Source organism: Pyrus communis, chromosome 14, assembly GCF_963583255.1.
Source record: "Pyrus communis chromosome 14, drPyrComm1.1, whole genome shotgun sequence".
NCBI classification, from domain to species: Eukaryota; Viridiplantae; Streptophyta; class Magnoliopsida; order Rosales; family Rosaceae; genus Pyrus; species Pyrus communis.
This window is the reverse complement of record NC_084816.1, coordinates 15131345-15153744: the sequence shown is the minus strand read 5'-3', so window position 1 is coordinate 15153744 and position 22400 is coordinate 15131345. Positions and strand designations below refer to the sequence as shown.

The 22400-nt window shown below is 38.3% G+C and overlaps 1 protein-coding gene across 1 annotated transcript; it reads right to left on the bottom strand.

Moving 5' to 3' along the window:
- Positions 1 to 1631: 1631 nt before the first annotated feature.
- On the bottom strand, positions 1632 to 10325 carry LOC137716063 (ABC transporter G family member 15-like). The gene is made up of 9 exons (XM_068455456.1): positions 9864 to 10325; positions 5594 to 5673; positions 4458 to 4919; positions 3719 to 3835; positions 3468 to 3599; positions 3113 to 3397; positions 2723 to 2995; positions 2520 to 2627; positions 1632 to 2233 (listed from the first exon to the last, which is right to left on the bottom strand). Exons 1-9 carry the CDS (start codon positions 10159 to 10161, stop codon positions 1877 to 1879), a joined length of 2112 nt encoding a protein of 703 aa, XP_068311557.1. The 5' UTR covers positions 10162 to 10325; the 3' UTR covers positions 1632 to 1876.
- Between the last annotated feature and the right edge of the window lie 12075 nt (positions 10326 to 22400).

The window sequence follows — 22400 nt, the reverse complement described above, 5'->3', positions numbered from 1 at the left end:
TGCTTAGCTACTCCTGGGGCACATGACAGATTGAAAGATTCACGCTTTTCTTCTCTCAATCTAAGATTTGGGCTGAAGGTTGTCCTTTTTTTAACAACAGTTTATGAGAAGCACATCCTAAGTTTTGCGATAGACGGTCCAAGGCTAGTCGAGAAGTATTTACCCATGTTGAGGCTGTTTAGAGCTTGGTAAGTTGATCTTGATCCACAGCCAGTTGGCTTAACTCAAGGTTTATATTCAGGGAGGTCTAGTTCGGTCTAATAAGCTTGTGAGACCTAAACCCTTTGCTACTGTTGCTCTACTTTGATCACACAAAGGGAAAAGGGACGATTTGCCGGTTATTGTCTTTGATAATCCTGAAACATTGTCGTCTGTTCATGTCTTGCTCATATCATGTATTGATTATTGTCTTGCCTCGGTCTTGTACCAGATCTTATCTGATCTTGTCTTCATCTTGTCTCATCATATTACTGTCAAAATTTTCTTGAAGCTCATGAAGATGTTTTCAACTCTATTTTCAGAAAGCAGGTGATTACTCACGCTGCAGTTTGAGGCCGAGTCCACTAATCAGCGAATTCTTTAATCAAGAGTTAGAACTGATTGCTTGTAATTATAGATTAGGAAAAGAACACGGTTGATCCGCAAATTTTTGACTTGGTTTTCGAAAGAAAAACTTGGAGGAAGGAAAACAGAACAAGGTAAGTAGATGTTTCTGTTTCCCGTTTGTGCTGCTTTTGCGTACGATTGATTGATCAACAGGAAACTAGCTTGGTTGTAATTAGTTTAATTGATTCTACATCCTGACTTCTATTACCTCCGATGAGTCAACAACGACGTGTATAATGTCCAACTCGCAAAGGCTCCCCGAGCGTGGTTTCATCACTTCTATAGTTTTCCATCAAACAGCAGTATTGTTGCTGTTTGCAGGCGATATTATTCTGAGTGCATATCGCTCAGCTTTCTACTTTATTAATCTCTACTCCTTGTACCCTTTCAAATTTCCGGTCCTGCCTTTGAGTTGTCTTCGTTGAGCCTAGTCTTCATCTATTCCAGACTCGGTAAACCGTTGATCTTCGTCAAAGTTCTGTGGCAGAGTGATGAAAATATGTAGTAGTAAGTACTACTCCTTTGAGTGCAAGGATTCAGCTTTCTGCTTTAGAGAGGATCTGCTTACTATGCATTCTTTGACGCTGACTTGGTTACATGCCGAGACACATCGAGGTTCTGCCTCTGGTTTCTGTGTTTTCTTAGGCCCCAACCTGATTTTTTGGAGTTACAGGAAACAAGCTGCTTTCTGTTGGCCTGAGTGTGGAGTTTGCCTTTAGCCTCTTGCACACACATGTTCTATGTGCTGAGACAATTGTGGAAGATGCGCCTAACCGCGAGCCCCATGTTTTTTATTACCACGCCCATCACGCTCTACTGTTACAATCTTACACTACACTCCCTCCAACTCTGTTTATCATTTTTGCACCATGCAAAAGAATAAAGAGTTGAAACGGGCTCACTGGCACCGTGGCATCCCAACCTTACACATGATCTCGTATTAGTGACTGGAATGCCCCTGTCACGGTGAACCTGTCCCATGGAACTTTGTATTTTGTAAATCCTAAGTCAAGTGAGTAAATTTTATTAAAACTAAAAAAATTATTATGCTTGCTCGTGCCACACATATCTTCTATTGAGATTCTGCTCAGAAAATTGCTACTGCTCTTATTTTGCTCTCTCTCTCTCTCTCTCTCTCATGCACACTTCTAATCAGGTAATAATTCTGCAGACTGCAGAATATAAAAGGAACTACAAGGTTGAGGCAAGGTGTTGCTATCTGCAAGTGCTACTAAATGAAAAACCGCGGATGGCGTTTCTGTTGCTGCTTCTAGTGCAGTGGAGAGTTGAGACCCTCTTGAAAAGCCAGGGGATGGAGAGGTTGGTGCCTCTTGGAAGGGAATGGTATCTCCTTCCTGAATGAAGGCCGCTTCTTGAGATGCTTTAGAGTATGCTTGGCATAATATGTTTGGAAGTAAGGCGAAGCTCTCTCTTTGAACTTAAGGATGATGAAGAAGATGATTCTAAAAGACACAAGAAGGGCTACAACAGCAGCCAAGTCCCACCACTTTGAGTGATCCAGTTTAAAGCCGGCAATGTTTGTGAGGATATACTCGCCTTTCAGCTTCGGGCCATTTGGTACAATAGGATCAAATTCACGGCCAACCAGTGCGTTCTTATATTCTCCCTGCATATACCGGTATAACAGTGGTAAGTTCAAATTGTAAAATTTATAATCTGTTCCTCATAGGTCCTTTTTTCGGCTGATAAATGCAGAGTTGTATGAAAAACTTCCCAACAATGGCAAAATTTAGGATGAGCAGGGCCTTCGGTATCTTTGGAGTAATTCTTAGGTATAACCGGTTGTAAGGAAGAAAAGTCCTTCGGTTTAGTAAGGATCTGTTTACCCAAAGCTTTGGAAAGAATGGTAAACTTTCGCTAGTTCAAAACTACAATATGTTCTTGTTTGGTACCTGTAATGCCCATGCACCATAATTTAGGTATGAAACAGGATATCGCCAAACCGGTCTGGGAATGTCAGGCGGCAAGCGGAAGAATCCGGCAGTCATCATCATGATTCCCTAGACAAACACGGTAACTAGTGATAAATAGAACTTTATGTGCACTTACATAAATACAATTAAGCTTTGCAAGAATGATATGCAGTTGTACTTACCAAGTATCCTGCTCCAATTATCACTCCCATCAAGTAGTTAGGAACAAGAGATGCTATAATCATCATGGAGCTCTCTACTGCTGCGATGGCGCTGATAAGATCGAGGCACATGAATACAAAACGATGAAACTGAGAATGGAATTCCACCATGTAGTATGTTATACTCGCAGTTGAAATCGACATGACAGCCAAGAACGGGAAAGAAGAGAGGAAATTCGACAGAATAAACACAGCAACACCATAATGCCCGTTGAGCCTTTCTTTATGAAAAACCTGTTTATCGAACAGAAACAGAAGATCGAAGGTTTAAATCCTGAGTATTGAATTGATCTACATTCTGATTACACAATTGAATACTTTCCTGCTCACAGAAACTAATTTACTTTTTACCTTCATTTCTTCAAGGAAGGATGGGAAGCCTCCGATGGACAGGAAAGTCATGAAGCCAGAAATAAATCCAGCACAAGCTCCTCTTGCCAATATTGAATTCAGATTTGTCCCAAGATTGAAGAATATGGTACCGACACACAGAGATAACAGCACGTAAATGATGATTCTTACCCAGTAATACCCCAAGTCCCTTAACATGTTCAGGAAAGATCTCCGTGTTAATATTGTTAGTTGCTTCCACCAGGTTGCTTGGCTCCCACTCCATTTTTCTACCGTCAGTCCTTCCTGTAAAACAAGTTTCTTATTAACAAACTGTCATGTAAAATTAGTAACATAGATTTCCTTGCATCCTTACCATCGATGAAATTTGTCGAATCCTAGCTCTTGTCCTCGACGCATACTCGGAACTCTTGTACTTCTCGACAAGCATAGCTTTTATCTCTGCTGTTGCTAAGTTCAGTAAAGGATCTGATGATTTTGGGACGTCCTGCTTTGCATTTGAAAAATGTTAGACAGTAAAGTATTTTTTCCCTTCATAATTCAAAGCCGAAATGAGCAGAATTAGTTTGATAGGAAAGTTTACATATACGTATGCAATGTACATACACGTATTCGGTGAGATTCGTTCATGGTGACTCTGTCGAAGTCCGAATTAATGCAACGAAGAAAGTGATCGGAAGGGTTTCTTCGACTTGGACATGGAACTCCAGCTCTGGAAAAGAACTGTCAAATTCAAAAGAAATGAAGTAACATTAGGAATCTGAGATCATGCACACTGTAAAATTCATGCTCATGGAAAAACTATCTTGGAACTTTCTCTAAACTTCGGAATACATGGTTCCATGCTACAAACCATGAAAGGCCGTTTTGAAAGGCTTCTGTAGAAAGCACTTATGATCATAAGCGTGTTCATTGAAAGTGCTTTTATTAGAGGTATGTTGAAATTTTAATAAAATTTAAGCCCTTCCGGGTAAAAAACTTGGAAGGATTTTTAAACCTTGACCATTAATTTTTTCTGCCGAAAGTGGTCAGTAACGGTTTTAGGATCATTTGAAACTGTTTTTAAAATTACTGAAAGCGTTTTTTGTGTAAATGTTTTTGAAACCAATCTTTAGTTAAAATGCAAGTGAATCCTAGCAAAACACATGAAGTGCTTCCTACAAGAAGCACATAACGAGTGCTTATTGTAGGAAGCACGTTAAGTGCTTTTGGAACCCGGAAACACTTTCTTTAAAGTCCCTTACACACACTTCGAAATGAGCTCTTAGTTAATTGAAAGTGCCTTTCTTCCTTAGAACTTAACAAGAAGAAAAAAAAACCATTTATTTTCTTCCTGTAGTAGTACCTCCAGAGCCATATTTGCCTGTCCAGAATAAACAGTTTGACCGCTAGACAGCAGAACAAGATCATCAAAGAGAGCAAAGACTTCACTGCTGGGCTGATGAATGGATGAAATGACGGTTCTGCCCTCAAGGGCAATATATCTCAGAGTATGAACGACAAAGAAAGCCGAGGCACTGTCGAGGCCACTTGTAGGTTCGTCCAGAAACAGCAGTTTTGGCTTTGTGAGAATTTCAAGTGCAACGCTCAGCCTCTTTTTTTCTCCCCCACTTATGCCCCTCAAGTGCCAGTTTCCAATAAGCCTGTCAGCACAATCTTGCAGACCCATTTCTGTAATTGTACCTTCTACAATGCCGTTGACTTCTTCTGTGGTCAATGTAGTTGGAAGCCTCAAGTGTGCTGAGTATGTTATGGTTTCTTTTACTGTCAGGGTTCCCAACAGTGTATTCTCTTGGGTCACATATGCCTGAAATTTTGATGTTAATTACATTGGAGGGTTGATTTCGGATGACCCGTTGCAACAACAGTTCGTGATCAACACGATCCAAACCCGTTAAACCCAATAAGTTGGTACACGCCATTGACCAAAGTCATTATTACATAAAATTTGTGGCTGCTATGGAATCACAGGATTTGTACTCTACAATTTGTAGGCCTAATTGGATTATTAATTCCCAAGTAATAGGCTACTCAGAAGATAACCTATGTGGTGAATAAAATTACGATTTAAATTCATGTGGTGAAAAAATTACGATTTAAACCCATATGGTGAAGTCCGTTAGGATTTAAGGCCAAAATTAAAAGTTCTGTCAACTCTCTATTAATTGTTAGCATATATGAGGCTAGAATGAAACTATTTGTTAATTGTTAGCATGTGAGATTTGCATGTGAGGTTGAGCCTCATGTGCTCACAACTAACATAGAGTTTATAAAACTTTTAATTTTAGGTCTAAATCCTAACAGATTTTATCACATGAGTTTAAATTTTTTTTTTTTCTTTTTTTTACTACAAGGTCTTCTGACTATTTTATTAAATCCAATTAAGCCTAACTTTTAATAAAAGAAACATGTACCAGTCCACAGGCACATGGGGAATGGGGGTAGTTTTGTCAGGAAGAATATGAAATTATGTGTACTTACAGCAGCACCATAGTCTAGTCTCATCTTATTCCCATTTACAAGAACATTTCCAGTCATGACAAGATTTTGTGAAAGTCTACCTGCAAAACAGCAAAATTAAGGAGAGTAGTTGAGGCATTTTTGGGATTTCAATAATTATTTGACAATGAAAAGGATTGCTAGCATCAATTTCGAACATTGCATGTTCCTACTATACATATCTCAAACATGAAAGTTGATTGTTAGCGTCAGTCCTCCATGTGTGTTAGTGAACTTGAACCGTTAATTCTTATAAATCTCACAATACATTAACGGCTCACAATTAAGGCATGAGCAATATGCTAACATAATTCAACATATCATTTGAGTCAAACTAATCACCTCTCTCTTTCTCTCTTCATTCTTCAAAGAGTATTAATGTGGAGATGTGAAGCAAATTTTCTTAAGACGATTTGATTTAACAGTTTTAATCATTTTTGGACAAATCCAACAGTCATATATGTGTCGGCCTAGATTGCTCGTAATATTTAAGAATGTATAAAAAGTTTGATTGTTCATCTTGTTACTAATTAGTTTACGGGTAAAACTTCAACTTCTTTCATCAGTTAATGCAAGAGACAGGCAAAGTATTCAGTTAATTAAGTCAAGAAGAGAATTAATGGTACGTAGTGTGCTTAGTTTTGAAATGCCAATCCCATGTTAAATGCAGATCAGTAATTATCCAACCGACCAACCTCCTCAAAATTTAGCCATTCTGTAACTCTCTCTATCTATTTCAGGAATGTATAGCTTATCTTACGAATGTACATGCAAAAGATCACATGTTTCTATCACATGGGTGTATCATGATCATGTGACAAGTTATACATAAAATTAACATCTAATTAGATAGACTCATTAACTGACGTGATATGTACATATCACTTGCCACATCAGATGATACATCAATGTGATCTCCCTAATATTTTTCAAGATTTATAACTAGCATCAACATTCATTTAAAATTTAAAATCAAATAATAGTCAAATTTTTTTTTTAGATTAAAAAATTGGTGCATATGTCGTTCACACTATAGTGAAGAGAAAAAAAAATAAAAAAATACAAGACACAGAAAGAAGACAAAGCAAGCATGTGTGCATATGCATGTGTGTTCATCTTAGGATTAATTTTTTTGTAAATCTTAATTATAATAATTAATTGTGAATTTAAACCTTACACACATACACAAAACATATCTGCATGTACTTATTATTTTGATCATAGACTAACTAGAAATGGCTTTTTTCATGATTTGAATTCTCATTGGTTCGAGTGATCTCAAATTTAATCTGTGATGTGATGCTCTGCTTAAAGATTGTAATAATCTTTGATCGAATAAAATAAAATTACTATCGTTTCACCTATAAAAAATAAAAATAAAAAAGTGCACTTTTGCTTTAATCAATTCACATTCCAAAGTGTGGAAACTTTTTTTTTTTTTTTTTTGTTGGATTAAAACAACTTACTGAAAATATAACTTTAGCCCCTAAAACTTAATTTTCTTTACTTAAAACCCGACATATGTTTTTTTCTTGAATAAAACCCATTAACTAGATTCCACATCAGCAAATTCATTAATTATGTTTGACTTCACACATTAAAAAAATTCGGATGCCTAAAATACCCCTATTTGAATTTTTTTTTTAAAATTTTTTTATAAACCCTATTTGAATGTTTGATGTACATAATTAATGCCATGCGGATAGATGGTAAGAGAGAATTAATGATTTTACAAAAAAAAAAAATATATATATATGTTACAAATTCATTGTCACATTCCGGCCCGGGGCGGATCGCTTCCCGGGCTCGCTCCACCACCGTAGCACGATATTGTCCGCTTTGGGCTTACCATTCCCTCACGGTTTTGTTTTTGGGAACTCACGAGCAACTTCCCAGTGGGTCACCCATCATGGGATTGCTCTAGCCCCCTTCTCGCTTAACTTCGGAGTTCCTACGGAACCCGAAGCCAGTGAGCTCCCAAAAGGCCTCGTGCTAGGTAGAGATGTGAATATACATTTAAGGATCACTCCCCTGGGCGATGTGGAATGTCACAATCCACCCCCCTTAGGGGCCCGACGTCCTCGTCGGCACATTTCCGGCCAGGGATTGGCTCTGATACCAATTGTCACATTCCGGCCCAGGGCGGATCGCTTCCCGGGCCCGCTCCACCACCGTAGCACGATATTGTCCGCTTTGGGCTTACCATTCCCTCACGGTTTTGTTTTTGGGAACTCACGAGTAACTTCACAGTGGGTCACCCATCATGGGATTGCTCTAGCCCCCTTCTCGCTTAACTTCGGAGTTCCTACGGAACCCGAAGCCAGTGAGCTCCCAAAAGGCCTCGTGCTAGGTAAGGATGAGAATATACATTTAAGGATCACTTCCCTGGGCGATGTGGGATGTCACAATCCACCCCCCTTAGGGGCCCGACGTCCTCGTCGGCACACACGCTACCAGGGTTAGGCTCTGATACCAAATTGTCACATCCCGGCCCGGGCGGCACCACTTCCCGAGCCCGCTCCACCACCGTAGCACGATATTGTCCGCTTTGGGCTTACCATTCCCTCACGGTTTTGTTTTTGGGAACTCACGAGCAACTTCCCAGTGGGTCACCCATCATGGGATTGCTCTAGCCCCCTTCTCGCTTAACTTCGGAGTTCCTACGGAACCCGAAGCCAGTGAGCTCCCAAAAGGCCTCGTGCTAGGTAGAGATGTGAATATACATTTAAGGATCACTCCCCTGGGCGATGTGGGATGTCACAATCCACCCCCCTTAGGGGCCCGACGTCCTCGTCGGCACATTTCCGGCCAGGGATTGGCTCTGATACCAATTGTCACATTCCGGCCCGGGGCGGATCGCTTCCCGGGCCCGCTCCACCACCGTAGCACGATATTGTCCGCTTTGGGCTTACCATTCCCTCACGGTTTTGTTTTTGGGAACTCACGAGCAACTTCCCAGTGGGTCACCCATCATGGGATTGCTCTAGCCCCCTTCTCGCTTAACTTCGGAGTTCCTACGGAACCCGAAGCCAGTGAGCTCCCAAAAGGCCTCGTGCTAGGTAAGGATGGGAATATACATTTAAGGATCACTTCCCTGGGCGATGTGGGATGTCACATTCATTGCCTAATATATAATAACATAAAACATGTCTAATATATGTTATTATACAAGCTTTATTGCTTAATTAATTCAATAAAATTATATTTTACAGATTAATGTAGGTAAATTATTTCACACACACACACACACACATATATATATATATATATATATAAATGCTTGATATATGCAAAATTCATGCAAAATAATTTACCTGCAAAAAAAAATAAAAAACATTTGATTCAAATAGTGCATCTACTATTAAAATTTTAAAATATTCGATTGCTTAAAAAAAGAAAAATAATATACCTAGTATATGTAAAATACATGAAAAATAATTTACCTACATAATAACAAACCCATACATGCAAACTACATAAAAACTAATTTACCTTATAAATTCATTGTTTTATTTTTAAAAGAAACAATGTTTCTACTAGTTTTTTTTTTTTTTTTTTTTTTTTTTTCCAAAAGTAAAGTACCTATTATTTAATTTTTACAAAAATTGTGTACCTACTGTGTAATTTAAAAAAAAAAATTACACATTGTTTATTATTTTTTTATGAAAATAATGTAACTATTGTTTAGTTTTTACAAGAAATTAACAATGTATCTACAAGTTTATTTTTACCTTTTTTTTTTTTTTTTTTCACAAGTTAATGTATCTACTTTTTCAATAGAATGTATATTGAACTAATTAGATTTGGATTAGGCGATTTCACATAAAAGAAGAAAAGAACTTCTTTTTTTTTTTTGTTTTTTTAAATTAAAAGCAAAAAAAACTTGAATTAATTGAATGTTGTTGACAAACAAAAGACAATAAATTAAAAGTCTACAAAAAAACCGTAATAGCCATATTAATGTTGGTGGCATGGTGTTGTAAATAAATTTAAATGTATGGACATCTTTTATCTTACATAACATCAAATTCAAAATTTGGGTTTTATTTAGATGTTTTAATATAGGTGGGTTTATGTCTAGAGTTCAACAGTTGTAAGGGACTAAATCTAAAGCACCCTAAAACTTATGCATGTGATTGAAATTTGAAACATATAATTATAAATACATACATACAACATGCGTATATATATATGTGTGTGTGTGTGTGTGTGTGTGTGTGTGTGTGTGTGTGTGTATTTGAGAGAGACAAACCTGCTAAAGAATCGAGAAGGGTTGATTTGCCAGAGCCAGAAGGACCCATGATAGCCATGATCCGACCTGGCTCAGCAAACCCACTCAGCCCATCAAGCAGTCTTCTTGTATGGCCATTCCCAAACTTCGGAAGCACAACACTCAGATCTTCCCACACTAAATGCATCCCAACAACCGCCTGAGGCTGCCACCGCCGACGAACATCTTCTCCTTCTCTTCCACCAGAAGTTGGCAAACTCCTCTCTGAATCTACACCACCAGAAGTGGTACCACCCTTTTGCTCCTCTATCTCCTCCATAGCCAGCAAAATATCCAGCTACAACTTACAAGTATTGTGTTGATAGGAACAGCAGAGAAAGGGTGGCAAATACACACAGTTATATAAACAAATAATTAATAAGCGGTTGCTGGATATCAGAGAAAGTTGTCCCTAGCTATTCCATATGGGAGTAAATATGTGTGTATATATTTGTCCAATTCAAATTTACAGCAGAAAACGGAGTGCAGAGAGGAAATACAAAGGAAGGGAAAAAGGTGGTCCTGGCTAGGGTTTTGAAGTTTAATTTGGTGGATCGACAGCTGCTTTTTGGTTTTGGTGAGTGAGTTACTACGGGAAGTTAGCATGCAGTAAGTGTGCTCACCAAACAACCATTAATACTTTCATGGATCAGAATAGAGGTCGATAAGAGTGACAGAATATTGCAATGGGGCGTTTTTGAATAAGGTTGTTGTTGGCATATGGACTTTTTGGAACTCCAGTCTCTAGGCTAGCCAACTAATATCGTGGGAATAAAATGCATGTATATCCCCGTACGAAAAATCAATTTCGCAAATATAGGGTTACACTACTGGCTCTTCAAAAAATTTATTGTTCACTTCTTATAAGTGTATTTTTATTTTTAAATATATAAGGTTTTGGAGTGCACAATGAATTTCTTTTAGTGCCAATAACAACAGCCATAAAATATACTTAAAAGAAGAATATTATTTCGACCGCTTATGTAGGTACATAATATATTTTCCTCAAGTTTTCAACAATACGGAGTTTCCTTGCAATTAAGGGTTTCTTGTCGGGGCTTTGACGCCAACTATGGATATAAAAACAGAGCTAACTGACAAACGCATGGGAAAAACATTGCTGATATATGGTAAACATTGCTGATAAACAAATGTTCTTGTTAAGAGAATCGATATATGGTAAACATTGCTGATATGATATCAATGTTTTGTTAATATTGTTGATATGATATCAATGTTTTGTTAATATTGTTGATATGATTTGTGGATGCAAATTTCCGTTTTCTTCTTTTTGAACAAAAATTGCACCTACAAAACAATTAACACATTTGGTCAAGGCCAATAGCCTCATGTGCCCATGATGAATTTTTTTTTTTTTTTTTTTTTTGGGGGGGGGGGGGGGGGCAGCTTTGGCCGAAGAACCATTGATGCCAAAGTAAGAATTTGAGGGACAAGTGTCTAGAGAATTTGGAGAATTTTGCAAGAGTGTTGAACTTAGGTTTTTGGAGAAAATAGGGTGGTATTTATAGGGCTTTGGCCGGCCCTATTAGGAGAATGGGGACGGGCCATATATGGTATTCTTTGTGTTAATTTCAATCAATTAGCTAATTAATATAATTTGAAACGAATAATTTGGGGGTTACCTTGTGGAGAAGATTTGATAAGGATGGATGAAATAGGTTTTGAATAATTACCTATTTTGAGCACTTTTGACCTTGATTGAGTCATGATTGTCCACTGCTCGCGCGTAGGAGTTCAGATATTCCTCGAGGGTAATTTGGTCTTTTTCACCCTAGAATCCACGTGTCCATTCCATATTTTGATTGAGTCATGATTGTCCACTACTCGCGCATAGGAGTTCAGATATTCCTCAAGGGTAATTTTGTCTTTTTTACCCTAGAATCCACGTGTCCACTCCATATTTTTCTTGATTATTTTTTACTCCACAAATCCCCACACTTGCTGAGCTGCTCGCAGGAAAGGGCAGCAAGTGTAGAGATATCCAACTTTGATGTAGATTCTCACTTGGACTTGGAATTAGATTCTTTTAGGAAAGGGAAATAAATTGCCTCCAAAGCCTATTTAAGTCTACCTTAAGTAGGGAATTAAATCAATTTCGGAGGACAATTATTTGTCCCTACAAGAAAGAGAGAAAACTAGAAGACATTTGTTCCCGCTTCCCTAGCACTCTTCTTTGCTTGCCCGTGCAAAGAACCATCTTCCGTTGATTTCTTTGTCTTCTTCGCGCCACACCGATGTAAGAAAACCTTAATTCTCCTTGTCTTCTTCTCGGGTGGTGCTGCTGCGGGGTAACCGTCGGGGTGGTGCGGCACGTCGGTTGGCGGGGGCCAGGAGTCGGCTTGGCATGGGCCAAGGAGGTGGTGTGGCAGGGGCCATTGCTTGTGCTGCTCAGCTTGACTGAAGCCAAGGATTGGCTTGACATGGGCCGAGGAAATGGCGTGGCATAGGCCACGGTTTAGGCTGCCACGTTTGGGTTGTTTGCTAAAAATGAGGAAACTGCTTGAGTTTGATTTCTCAGCTACCGTAAATGAAACAGTCAAGAATGGAGCTGCCAAGATCGGAGCTGCTGAAGGTGAAATGTTGGATGAGCGAACTGTTGGGTGCAAAGTGGCTGCTACCCCCTGACCATTTGTTGCTTAATTGGTCTTCAAGCATTCGATCTTTTGAGCTATGTAGCCTTCTTGCACTGGAGAGCTTACCTAGATGGGTGTCAGGGAATTAGTTTACCCTCTCGAACTAGAGAACTTACCCATATGGGTGTTGGGGAATTGGTTTACCCTCTCGCACTGGAGAACAATTAGTTTATCCTATAACACTGGAGAGCAGACCCTTTTGTGTATCGGGGAATAGGTTTACCCTCTTGCACTCGAGAGTAATTAATTTACCTTCTCACACTGGAAAGCTTACCAATATGGGTGTCAGGGAATTGGTTTACCTTCTTGCACATGAGAGCAATTAGTTTACCCTTTCGCACTGGAGAGCAGACCCTTGGAATTGGTTAACCCTCTCACACTAGAGAGTAATTAATTTAACCTTTCGCACTGGAGGGCAGACCCATATGGGTGTGGGGAGTTTGTTTACTCTCTTTCACTGGAAAGCAGACTCATATGGGTGTGGGCGAGTTTGTTTACCCTCTCACATTGGAGAGCAGACCCAGATGGATGTCGGAGAATTAGTTTACCCTTTCGCACTGAAGAGCATAGAAGTCGTTGTTGTAAGTGCAGTTGAGGAAAGTTGGACTACTGGACAACTGAAATAATCCTCAGCCTACGAGGTCTTGTTTGGCGATCTGCTTGAGACTTCAAACTACTTGTGGAACACACATAAGGGTGTAAGCGCAGTGAGTTGTTCCCAGAATTATTGCGCCATCATTAGGTGTTTCATCATGTGCCCTTTTGAGGCTTGGTTAGCGTGAGCCACAGGGTAAGATTGCAAGATTGGCATAGTTATAAGCCATGGTGATAGATCACTGGTTACTGGAAGCCGTGGAGCAGGTAGGCACGGCTGTGAGAGCAGAGTTGGGGCTGGCTTGAGCTAGGTTGTGTGTAGCAGGATGAATTGAACCACTAGGCCCGTGATGCTCCGCTAACGGCGATGTGCTGCTTCAGTATTGAATCGTCGGGAGTGTTGAGAACGAAGCTTCCCCCGGTTCTTGGTAGTTAGGCTGGTGTGTCATTCTGGTACTCGTCTGCCCCCGGCGCGCCATTAGGCTGAGCTGCTGCATTTGTCGGAATATAAGGAATCTTTGTATTTGACAATCTATGTGGGATAGTATCATCTGATCGATCTTGTCAATGAAAGTGACCCTCTTATGTTGGTCATGTCTTCTCGGAGCACCTCGTCAGTAGCTTCGTTATGTTGGAAATTGCTCAATTGTTCGGTCAAGAGCCTCTCAACTTTTTCCTGAATTTGCCTTTGTTGGCTAGCGGAGCTTTTGACTGCCCCCAATGGTAACCTGCTGGTCTAGGCTGCTCTTCTATGTGTTTGGCTTGTCTATGCCGCGGGTGCGGTGCATATGGTATGTTTCTAGCAGGCGAGTGGGTAACTTGTAGGCTGCTGGTTGAACTTGGGCTGGATTGAGTGATTGCTTCTCTCTCCGTCTGCTGTGCTGCCTACTCCGATGTGAGGTGAATGATGCTCTTTACGGGCCTTGCAATGAATAAACACTTCACCTGGAAAGTTGCTCATGTTGATTATCAGAGTGTGGTCCCAACTGTGAGTGTATGTTTGCTCGTGGGCCTAACTGAGAGTGTACGCTCCTCCACGCACTAAGATGAGAGTATACACTATCTCGGGGGCCTAGTTGGGAATGTACACTACCAAAAAGTTCGATTCGTGATTGGTCGAGTGGATGTCTGCCGGGACACTGCCGGAGAGGTTCGTCGCCTGTCTTTGTCCTACTTCGGGACACCTTGTTTAGGGCACGCTACAAGAGTTGATTCACCAAGGTAATCTGCTACACGAGGGCACTTGTCAACTCTATGACTTGTCGAGACAAGTGTTATTCACCATTTTGGGTTGGAAAAGCTTGGAAAATATACATCTCCTTAAGTAGTGGAAGTGTAATGAACTCCGAGCGCGAGATTTGAATAGGGATGTCAAATTTGCGGAGAAATGGAGTGAAAATACCCTCGGTTCAATCGTCGGTCCAGAAATCTGAAGCTGGGACGGTTGAACTAATCTTGGACTGGTTGTGATTTCTTGGTAAGCCATGAGAGTGGGTTAGGCCTCAGATTGGACCATAAGAGCAGGTCGGGCAGTTGGCGTGTATTGCCCCCTCACAGTGCGCATGGGCGCTGAACTTGAGCTCTGTTCGAAAGCGTGTTGGCCTTGGGCCCGCGAGCGTTAGGTTGCTTCTCCTGCCACAACTGATTGGGCTTGTGTTGTTGAGGTAGTGGCTCGGGCTGGGCCTGGCTTGGCTGCCTTATAGCATGGGCTGCAAATTGTGCCGTGCGCCAATTGGATGAGGCTTGGGCCTACGCTGCTAGGGTAGTAGCTTGGGCCAGCTCGCACTGGGCCAGGCTCGGCTGCCTTGTAGCATGGGCCCTGAGCCAAGTAGACAAGGCCGTCTACGTTGCTGGAAAGTGGCATGGGCTTGGGCTGGTGGTTTCCTCGCTGCCCCCTGCTCACCATGCACTTGCTACTATGAAGCTAGCCCACTCCCTACTGCCACAGTAGTCCCCGTGGCTGCCATGGTGGTGGTGCTCTTTGATGGTAAAGTTGTTCATCTTGCCATCGTATTGAGCCTTGTGGATCGTTGTGGTGGGGCTACGTCTCGTCCTCCATCATTTGATCTGGATCTTTGAACGTATGAAGTTTTGTTCGTCACGCTTTCCAAATTTCTAGTCATTGCACTTTTCTTTTACGTTTATTCAAAGAATTTTATAAAAAAAAAAAAAAAAAAAAAATATAAGAATATGAACATACGAAAAATCTACAAATGAACAAGAAATGAGAAACTTTGAATGCGAGAGTCTTCTTTGAGCGTGTGAATCAAACTCTCAATGAAAGCACCAATTTGTGGATGCATATTTCCACCTTCTTCTTCTTAGACAAAATTGCACCTACAAAACAATCAATACCTGTGGTCAAGGCTAAGAGCCTCACATGCCCACGATGAATGGGCCAGGGGTGCTTTGGCTGAAGAACCTCTGATGCCAAAGTTTGAATTTGAGGGAAAAATGTTTAGAGAATTTGGAGAATTTTGCAAGAGTGTTGAACTTAGGTTTTTGGAGAAAATGGGGTAGTATTTATAGGGCTATGACCGGCCCTATTAGGAGAATGGAGACCGGCCATATATGGTATTTTTGGTGTTAATTTCAATCAGTTAGCTAATTAATAAATTAATTGGGTAATAAATCAATTAATTAGCTAATTAATATAATTTGAAAGGAATAATTTGGGGGTTACCTTATGGAGAAGATTTGATGAGGATGGATGAAATAGGTTTTCAATAATTACCTATTTTGAGCACTTTTGACCTTGATTGAGTCATGATTATCCACTGCTCGCACGTAGGAGTTCTGGTATTCCTCGAGGGTAATTTTGTCTTTTCCACCCTAGAATCCACGTGTCGCCTCCATATTTTTCTTGATTATTTTTGGCTCCACAGGATTGGATTTCAACCAAATGGTGGCTAGAACCCATATACATTACCAAGCTCCCTCTTTTTCTTTTAAGTGGCAAAGTTTAAATTGACCCAACATGAGCCTAGAAGTACTTTCCACTCTTTATCCCTATGGAGTCGGCCTCAAACCATCCCACCTTTGAACAAAGGTAATGGTTTAACAACTTATATTGGGCTAAAATAGCTCAGGGTCAAAATGGTCTTTTGATTGAAAAACACCTGGTTCTACTTTCCTTGTCTTAGTAGAAAAAGTAAAGAACAAGATATCAAAACTCTCTCCCTCCTTAGGAATCCTAATGCAAGCAGGAAATGCTGAATAACAACATTTAAAAAATAATAATTTAATTCAAATTTGCAATGTCTATATAAACCCAACGACACATGAAGCCTCTCATTTCATATCCGTTGTTTCTCAACTAATTATGTTATTACTAATTTACTACTAACTCATAAATTATACACTACAAAACTAACATTAGGTAATTTAAGTTATTAACTTACGGAAAAATCAACAACTTCTACAACAACAGGTAGCAACAAGGGCGGAAAGAAGCCATTGATCCCAAATGGTTTCTCAGAGCTGGAAATAAACGAGGTAAAGCTTCTGTTACAACTGAATGGATCATCAGCATCAGCTGAGTACTTCGATTGCGATACAAACAACGGCGGAGATGAATGCAACGGTGTCAGCAGAGCAGCAGCTTGTCGCGACATTGATGATGATAAGCGTGAAAAGGGGGTGTCGTGGTGGAAATATAAAATTTTAATTGCTGAAAATGATGAGGAAGAGGAAGATGAAGTGAGTTTCAGGCCGAGGAAGAAAAGATTTCGATCAATTTTGGAGTTGTACGAGTCGACGGAAAAGTGAAGAAGAGTGTGCATCCATAATTTAAATGTCATGTTGATGATGATGTTCTGTGAAATTAACCACATATGTTATATGTAAATGGTATTTACTCCAATCGAATTACAAGACAAGTATTTATGTCATATATCTAAGCATTCAGTTTTTGTTTGTTTTTTTAGTGGTATAGGTGATTAAGGGCGTTTACTTGTGCATATTTAGATTTGATTCCTTCTATTCTATTATCGTTTTTGTAAAAGTTACTTTAACATTTAAATAAATGAATAAATCAGTATATTAAACCAAAAATGACTTGGAGGCACACACTACTAGAAATAACTATTTGCTCTACTAAATTTTGTGCAACGAACCAAAATTTGTTGGGTAAAACGATTTTATCCGACAAAAATTTTAATTGGTCGGGCAAAACTAGTCAACCTTAAGGTTTTGTGAGATGCTTTGCGCGACGGAGAGAGTTGCTCGAAGCAAAGGTTTCGCTACGCAAGCATTTTGCACCAAGGAAAAAAAAAAAAGGCGCGTCGTGTGTGAAATCTTACCGGTGAACCATCAAAGGCTCTATCGAGCAAAGGCTTAATTAGGTTTAAGGCTTTAGGGATTAGATTTTAGGGTTTTGTTTCGTTGCATAAGTGGTTTATCTGTTAGGCAAAGTGAGCGGCAGGGTTGTCATATTAAATTGCTTCGATGATTTTGGCATTCTATGAAACTAGCTTTCATGGTCCAACTGTCAAACTTATTTGTATATACTTTGAAATCTAGTATGCCAGTTAGTGTATACGTTTCTTACATTGACTTTGGTGTTATCATTTGCAACCGCTTTGGTGGGGAGAATTTTTTCTACTATAATATTGTGAAAACACTATTGCGTAACAAAATGAGAGATCAATGATTGAGTGATAGCATGATTGTTTACATTGAGAGAGATGTATTTGCTTTTATTGGTAATGAGCCTATTATGTGACGTTTTCATGATATAAAACTTCATTGGCAACAATTGTAACTTATTAGTATTGGTAAATTATGAACAACATTAATGTTCTATATTATCTAAAAAGAATTTAGCTGTCTACATTTTATTTAACCTTACACTATTTTAAATTCACCCCTTCTCCAACAATTCATGACTTCGCCAGCAATGCTACATTGCGAAGCTGTTCAGAGTAGCATACTATGAAAAGTTTCTAACCTTCTAGAGAGCAGGTACTTATGGGTAGGATGGACAACGGTTATGGCGGGCGGGTAACTATGATTATTTATCCATGACTGTTAATTCTCATACCCGCATAACCGTTTACCCGTTGGATAATTGCCTATTTGGTTATACCCATACCCATAACCGTTTATAAACGGTTAACCATACCTATAACCGCGTACCCATTTAACCATAACCGTTTAGTACCCGTTTACCCATTTATCTTTTTTTAACCCTTTTATCCTTTATTTTTTTACCATTTACTCCTTTTTCACCAGTCTACGTATTTTTTTAACAACTTGAAAATTAAAAAAGAAAAATTTGTCATAATTTTCTTTTTCTGACAATTAAACACCGTTATAGGTATATTCATCATACATTTCCGCATTTTAATTTCTCAAGTCCCTATACCATTCCAATAATTGAAATAATAGTTTACTGACTAGATTTTTAACAATTATCAATGAAGGTAATATAAAATTTGCTAAGTATTCTTGAGTTACAAAAACTGTTAAAAACAGTATTCTTGGGTTATTTAACTCAGAATGTAAAGTACTAACATAATTAATATATATATATATATATATATATATATATAATGGACCATGAAATTTAAAGTGGTTAAGGAAAACTATATTATATTAGCTACAGAAACCATGCACTATAGTCAATAGCATTGATCTAAGTTTTGTCAATATGGAACATGGTTTGTGTTAATTTTACATATATAAAATAAACAGGTAAACGGTTACCCGTTTATAACCATGGTTAATACCCATAACCACCCATTTAAATTTCACGGGTAAATAGTTATACCCATAACCGTTTATTTATCTAAACAATTACCCATAACTGTAATCGTAAAATTTAAATGGACGGGTAACCGCGGTTACCCATAACCAATGGGTATTTGCCATCCTTTCTTATGGGGTTGGTGGAGAGAGGAGTGAACGGTCGCCTAAGAGGCTAGCTACAAATCAATTGGAGGATTCCTCTTCAAAGATTTGATGGTGGACTGGACCAAGGTTCAAGGATCCCAATAATATATGATCCAATAGTTATTGGGCCCTAATTAGTTTCATAGGTAAGTCCTACATAACCTTCCATTTCCAATACTAGCCGGTTCAACATTTTTCCCCATAGATCAGATATAAAATGTTCACTCCAATTAAAATTTTGCCTCATTTTTTTTCTTTCGGTGAAGAGTAATTTCACTACCAACAATGAAAGATTACAAAGAAGAAGGTCCAAAAACAAAAGTAATTACAAAACAAAAGAAAAAAAACCCTCCATACAAACAAAAGTTTGGGCCCAGCACATAATTTGGAAGTTGGAACCCATAACAGGAAAAAGCAAAGGACAAAGAAATCCTAGCAAGTTCTTCAATCTTCCTGCAACTCCCGCTGTTGGAAATTGGTGAGCCAAAGAGGAGACCGAAGTCTCGATAGGAGATCTATAGAAGATGGTGCCGTAGCATCCTACTGGAACTAGCAATAGGTGTCATCTTCTAGCGATCAAAGGATGAGTCAAACATGTCATCTTCAAGTGATCAAGGGATGAGGCAAACATGACTCTCGAACGATCTGACCCAACACCACAGACGTGAAATCCACAAATGTGAGAAAGACTAAGAGAGACACCAGCATCAACGAAAACAAGAATACATCAAAAGCAGTAAGCCCAAAAGCAAAAATAGCTGAAAAAATCTTAATCCCCATTAAATAGAAACAACTTGACACCACATGTCTTTGGCTAGCAATCACTGGAATAGCTGCCATGGAGAAACCAAATCCATAGCGGATCAGCAAATACCAAGACACAACAAAATCAACCCAAAAATGACAAGCATAGAAGAAAAACCCACATCTACCATGGTGAATGCCCGTGGTAAATTGCAATCCACCACGGACAAGCCCATTAAGATTTTGGATGTGATAAAAAGTTTGAATTTCTACCACTGGCAAACTGCGTTATCAATTAAATAAAAATCACAGACCTAACCCATGGTATTGGAATCTAGCATCACGCACTATGACTATTGTGGATCACTAATTGACCACGGCCAATGCTCGTTATAAAAGTTTTCGAAAAATTTAAATAAAATTAATTAATTCTTAAAAATAATATATAAAAACCAACAAAATTGAAAATTTACTATAATACAATAATTTCTTAAATACTCACATATTCAAAAGGAATTACAATCAGCACACTAAACTAAAACAAATTTAGGTATAAAACCAATGATTTGTCCTAAGAAATATGAAACTATCTATCAAGTATGAATACACCTCCATTTACAGCTTATAACATCTCCAAAAGAGACATCAAATATTGAACACCAAATTTCAATTTGATGATCTACGTGACAATTTGACATCATGTTAAAATTACATCTCCAACCTATGTGTCTAAAATATAATTTTATATTTTAATATATTAATTTTTCAAATCATAATAAATACTAAAAGAAATATAAATAGCTACACTTATACCAAGCATTTAATGCAAGGCTAGTCCAAAAGTCAAAAAAAAAAAAAAAAAAAAAACACTAAAATAATATTTGGCATATGAATTTTGAGGTGGCACTTTTGACGCCTCCCACCAAGCCTTCAATCCACATCAGCTTTTGGTTGATGGGTTGGAATAAAATTAGATATCATTTTTTACTGTTATACGTCTCCTTGGCAATTTGAAGCATTAGTTGGAGATGCTTTTAGAAGTTTACTTTTCCTTGAACACGCCAAACAATGTCCTTTGGGAGACATTTGGCCCTTAATGCTCAAACATCGCTAATTGCTTTCTTTATCTGCACAGACATAAGCACAGAGAAAAAAAAAAAAAATCTTATACTCCTTGGGTGGAAATATACTAATTTGATCTCAAGTAAGAGAAGTAAATACGGAAAGAAAACATAATCGTTGTGATACAAACCAAGTGGATACACTCATATGGCTATATCAAATGACTCAAATATACACAGATCATTCCTTTATAGTTTTATTGTTTCCTACAACTTGCATAGAGTTCATATTCTTACGGGTAGATCAGTTGTATATCCTTTTTTCATCAAACGATAAATTTGTTAGATTAGATGATCATTTGTATATCGATAAGTCCACACACATTCATAAAGCTTTGACAAACAATGAAGCCAAAAATTAATCAGTAAAAATTTGAACAGTAATACAGTATACAGAACAAACTCCAACCTAGAGCATGTAGCACCAAACTAGCATTGCATATACAAAGAATAAATTATACATTTTGTAGGAGAAAAGCTAAAGGTTAGTGATACAAAAAACAACAAAGCGCTGAGAAAGGTTCATGCAGAAAATTTTACTTTTTGAATGGTTGGAGCTTGGAAATTTTTAATTTTCTTTTTCTGGTGCAAATAATCACAACTGATCGGTTTTTATTTTTTATTTTTTATGAAATGATAGATTTTGTTAGATTAGCTACCGATAAAGTTTGAACCCACGCCGTCATATAAGAGCTTAATACCTAAAATGCCACTTGCTGATCGGGATTTATTAAGTGGGAAGTTACTGCGCGTGAAGGGAAAATACTGTAAGACGTGTAGTTTTTTGTTTAGGAAAACTAATGAAAAGGGCTTGAAAACTTTGAGTTTTAACGATAATGACAAAATAAAGGGTAAAGTGAATAGTACAAGGATTGACTTTTTAGTGTAAAAATGTAGTTTTTCGTTAAAGTGAACAGTACCGCGGGCTTTTCGTTAAAACTCCTTTTTTTTTTTTTAAGGTATGAATTTGAATCCCATGTCTACTGCAAAGAGAAGATTAAGAGGATACACGTGGGTTTGTGTCTATCTTATCTTTCTTTCTTTTTTTAATGGCTTTTTTATTTATTTTTTTTTTTTAATTTGTGTTTTTCACTTTTTTGTGTTTGACATATTTATCCGGGTTTTAATAATTTTTAATTTTATTATTTGTAGAGAGTCAAAACCGTAATTTCATGTGGTTTTAATTGATAAGTAGTGTTTGTTAATATTAGTATAGATTTTAAGAAGTGTGTGGGACAGTGGGAGTGTTGTGAAAATTTCAAATTTTATAGATGTTTGAAATTTTGAAAACTTTTGGTGTCTCTCATTCTCCAAATTTTTTAATTACGCATGATTCTTTCATACATTATGTCCGTTGTAAATAACAAAAAGGCATTGTGGATACAACAATATTGACCACGAGCATTCCCCATGGTGGCTTATTATATTTATAACGTGAAAACTTTGTGTGTGGTCATTCACTATTATTTTCCAGCGAACTATATTTGTCTGTGGTAAAAAATGGTTATTCACTA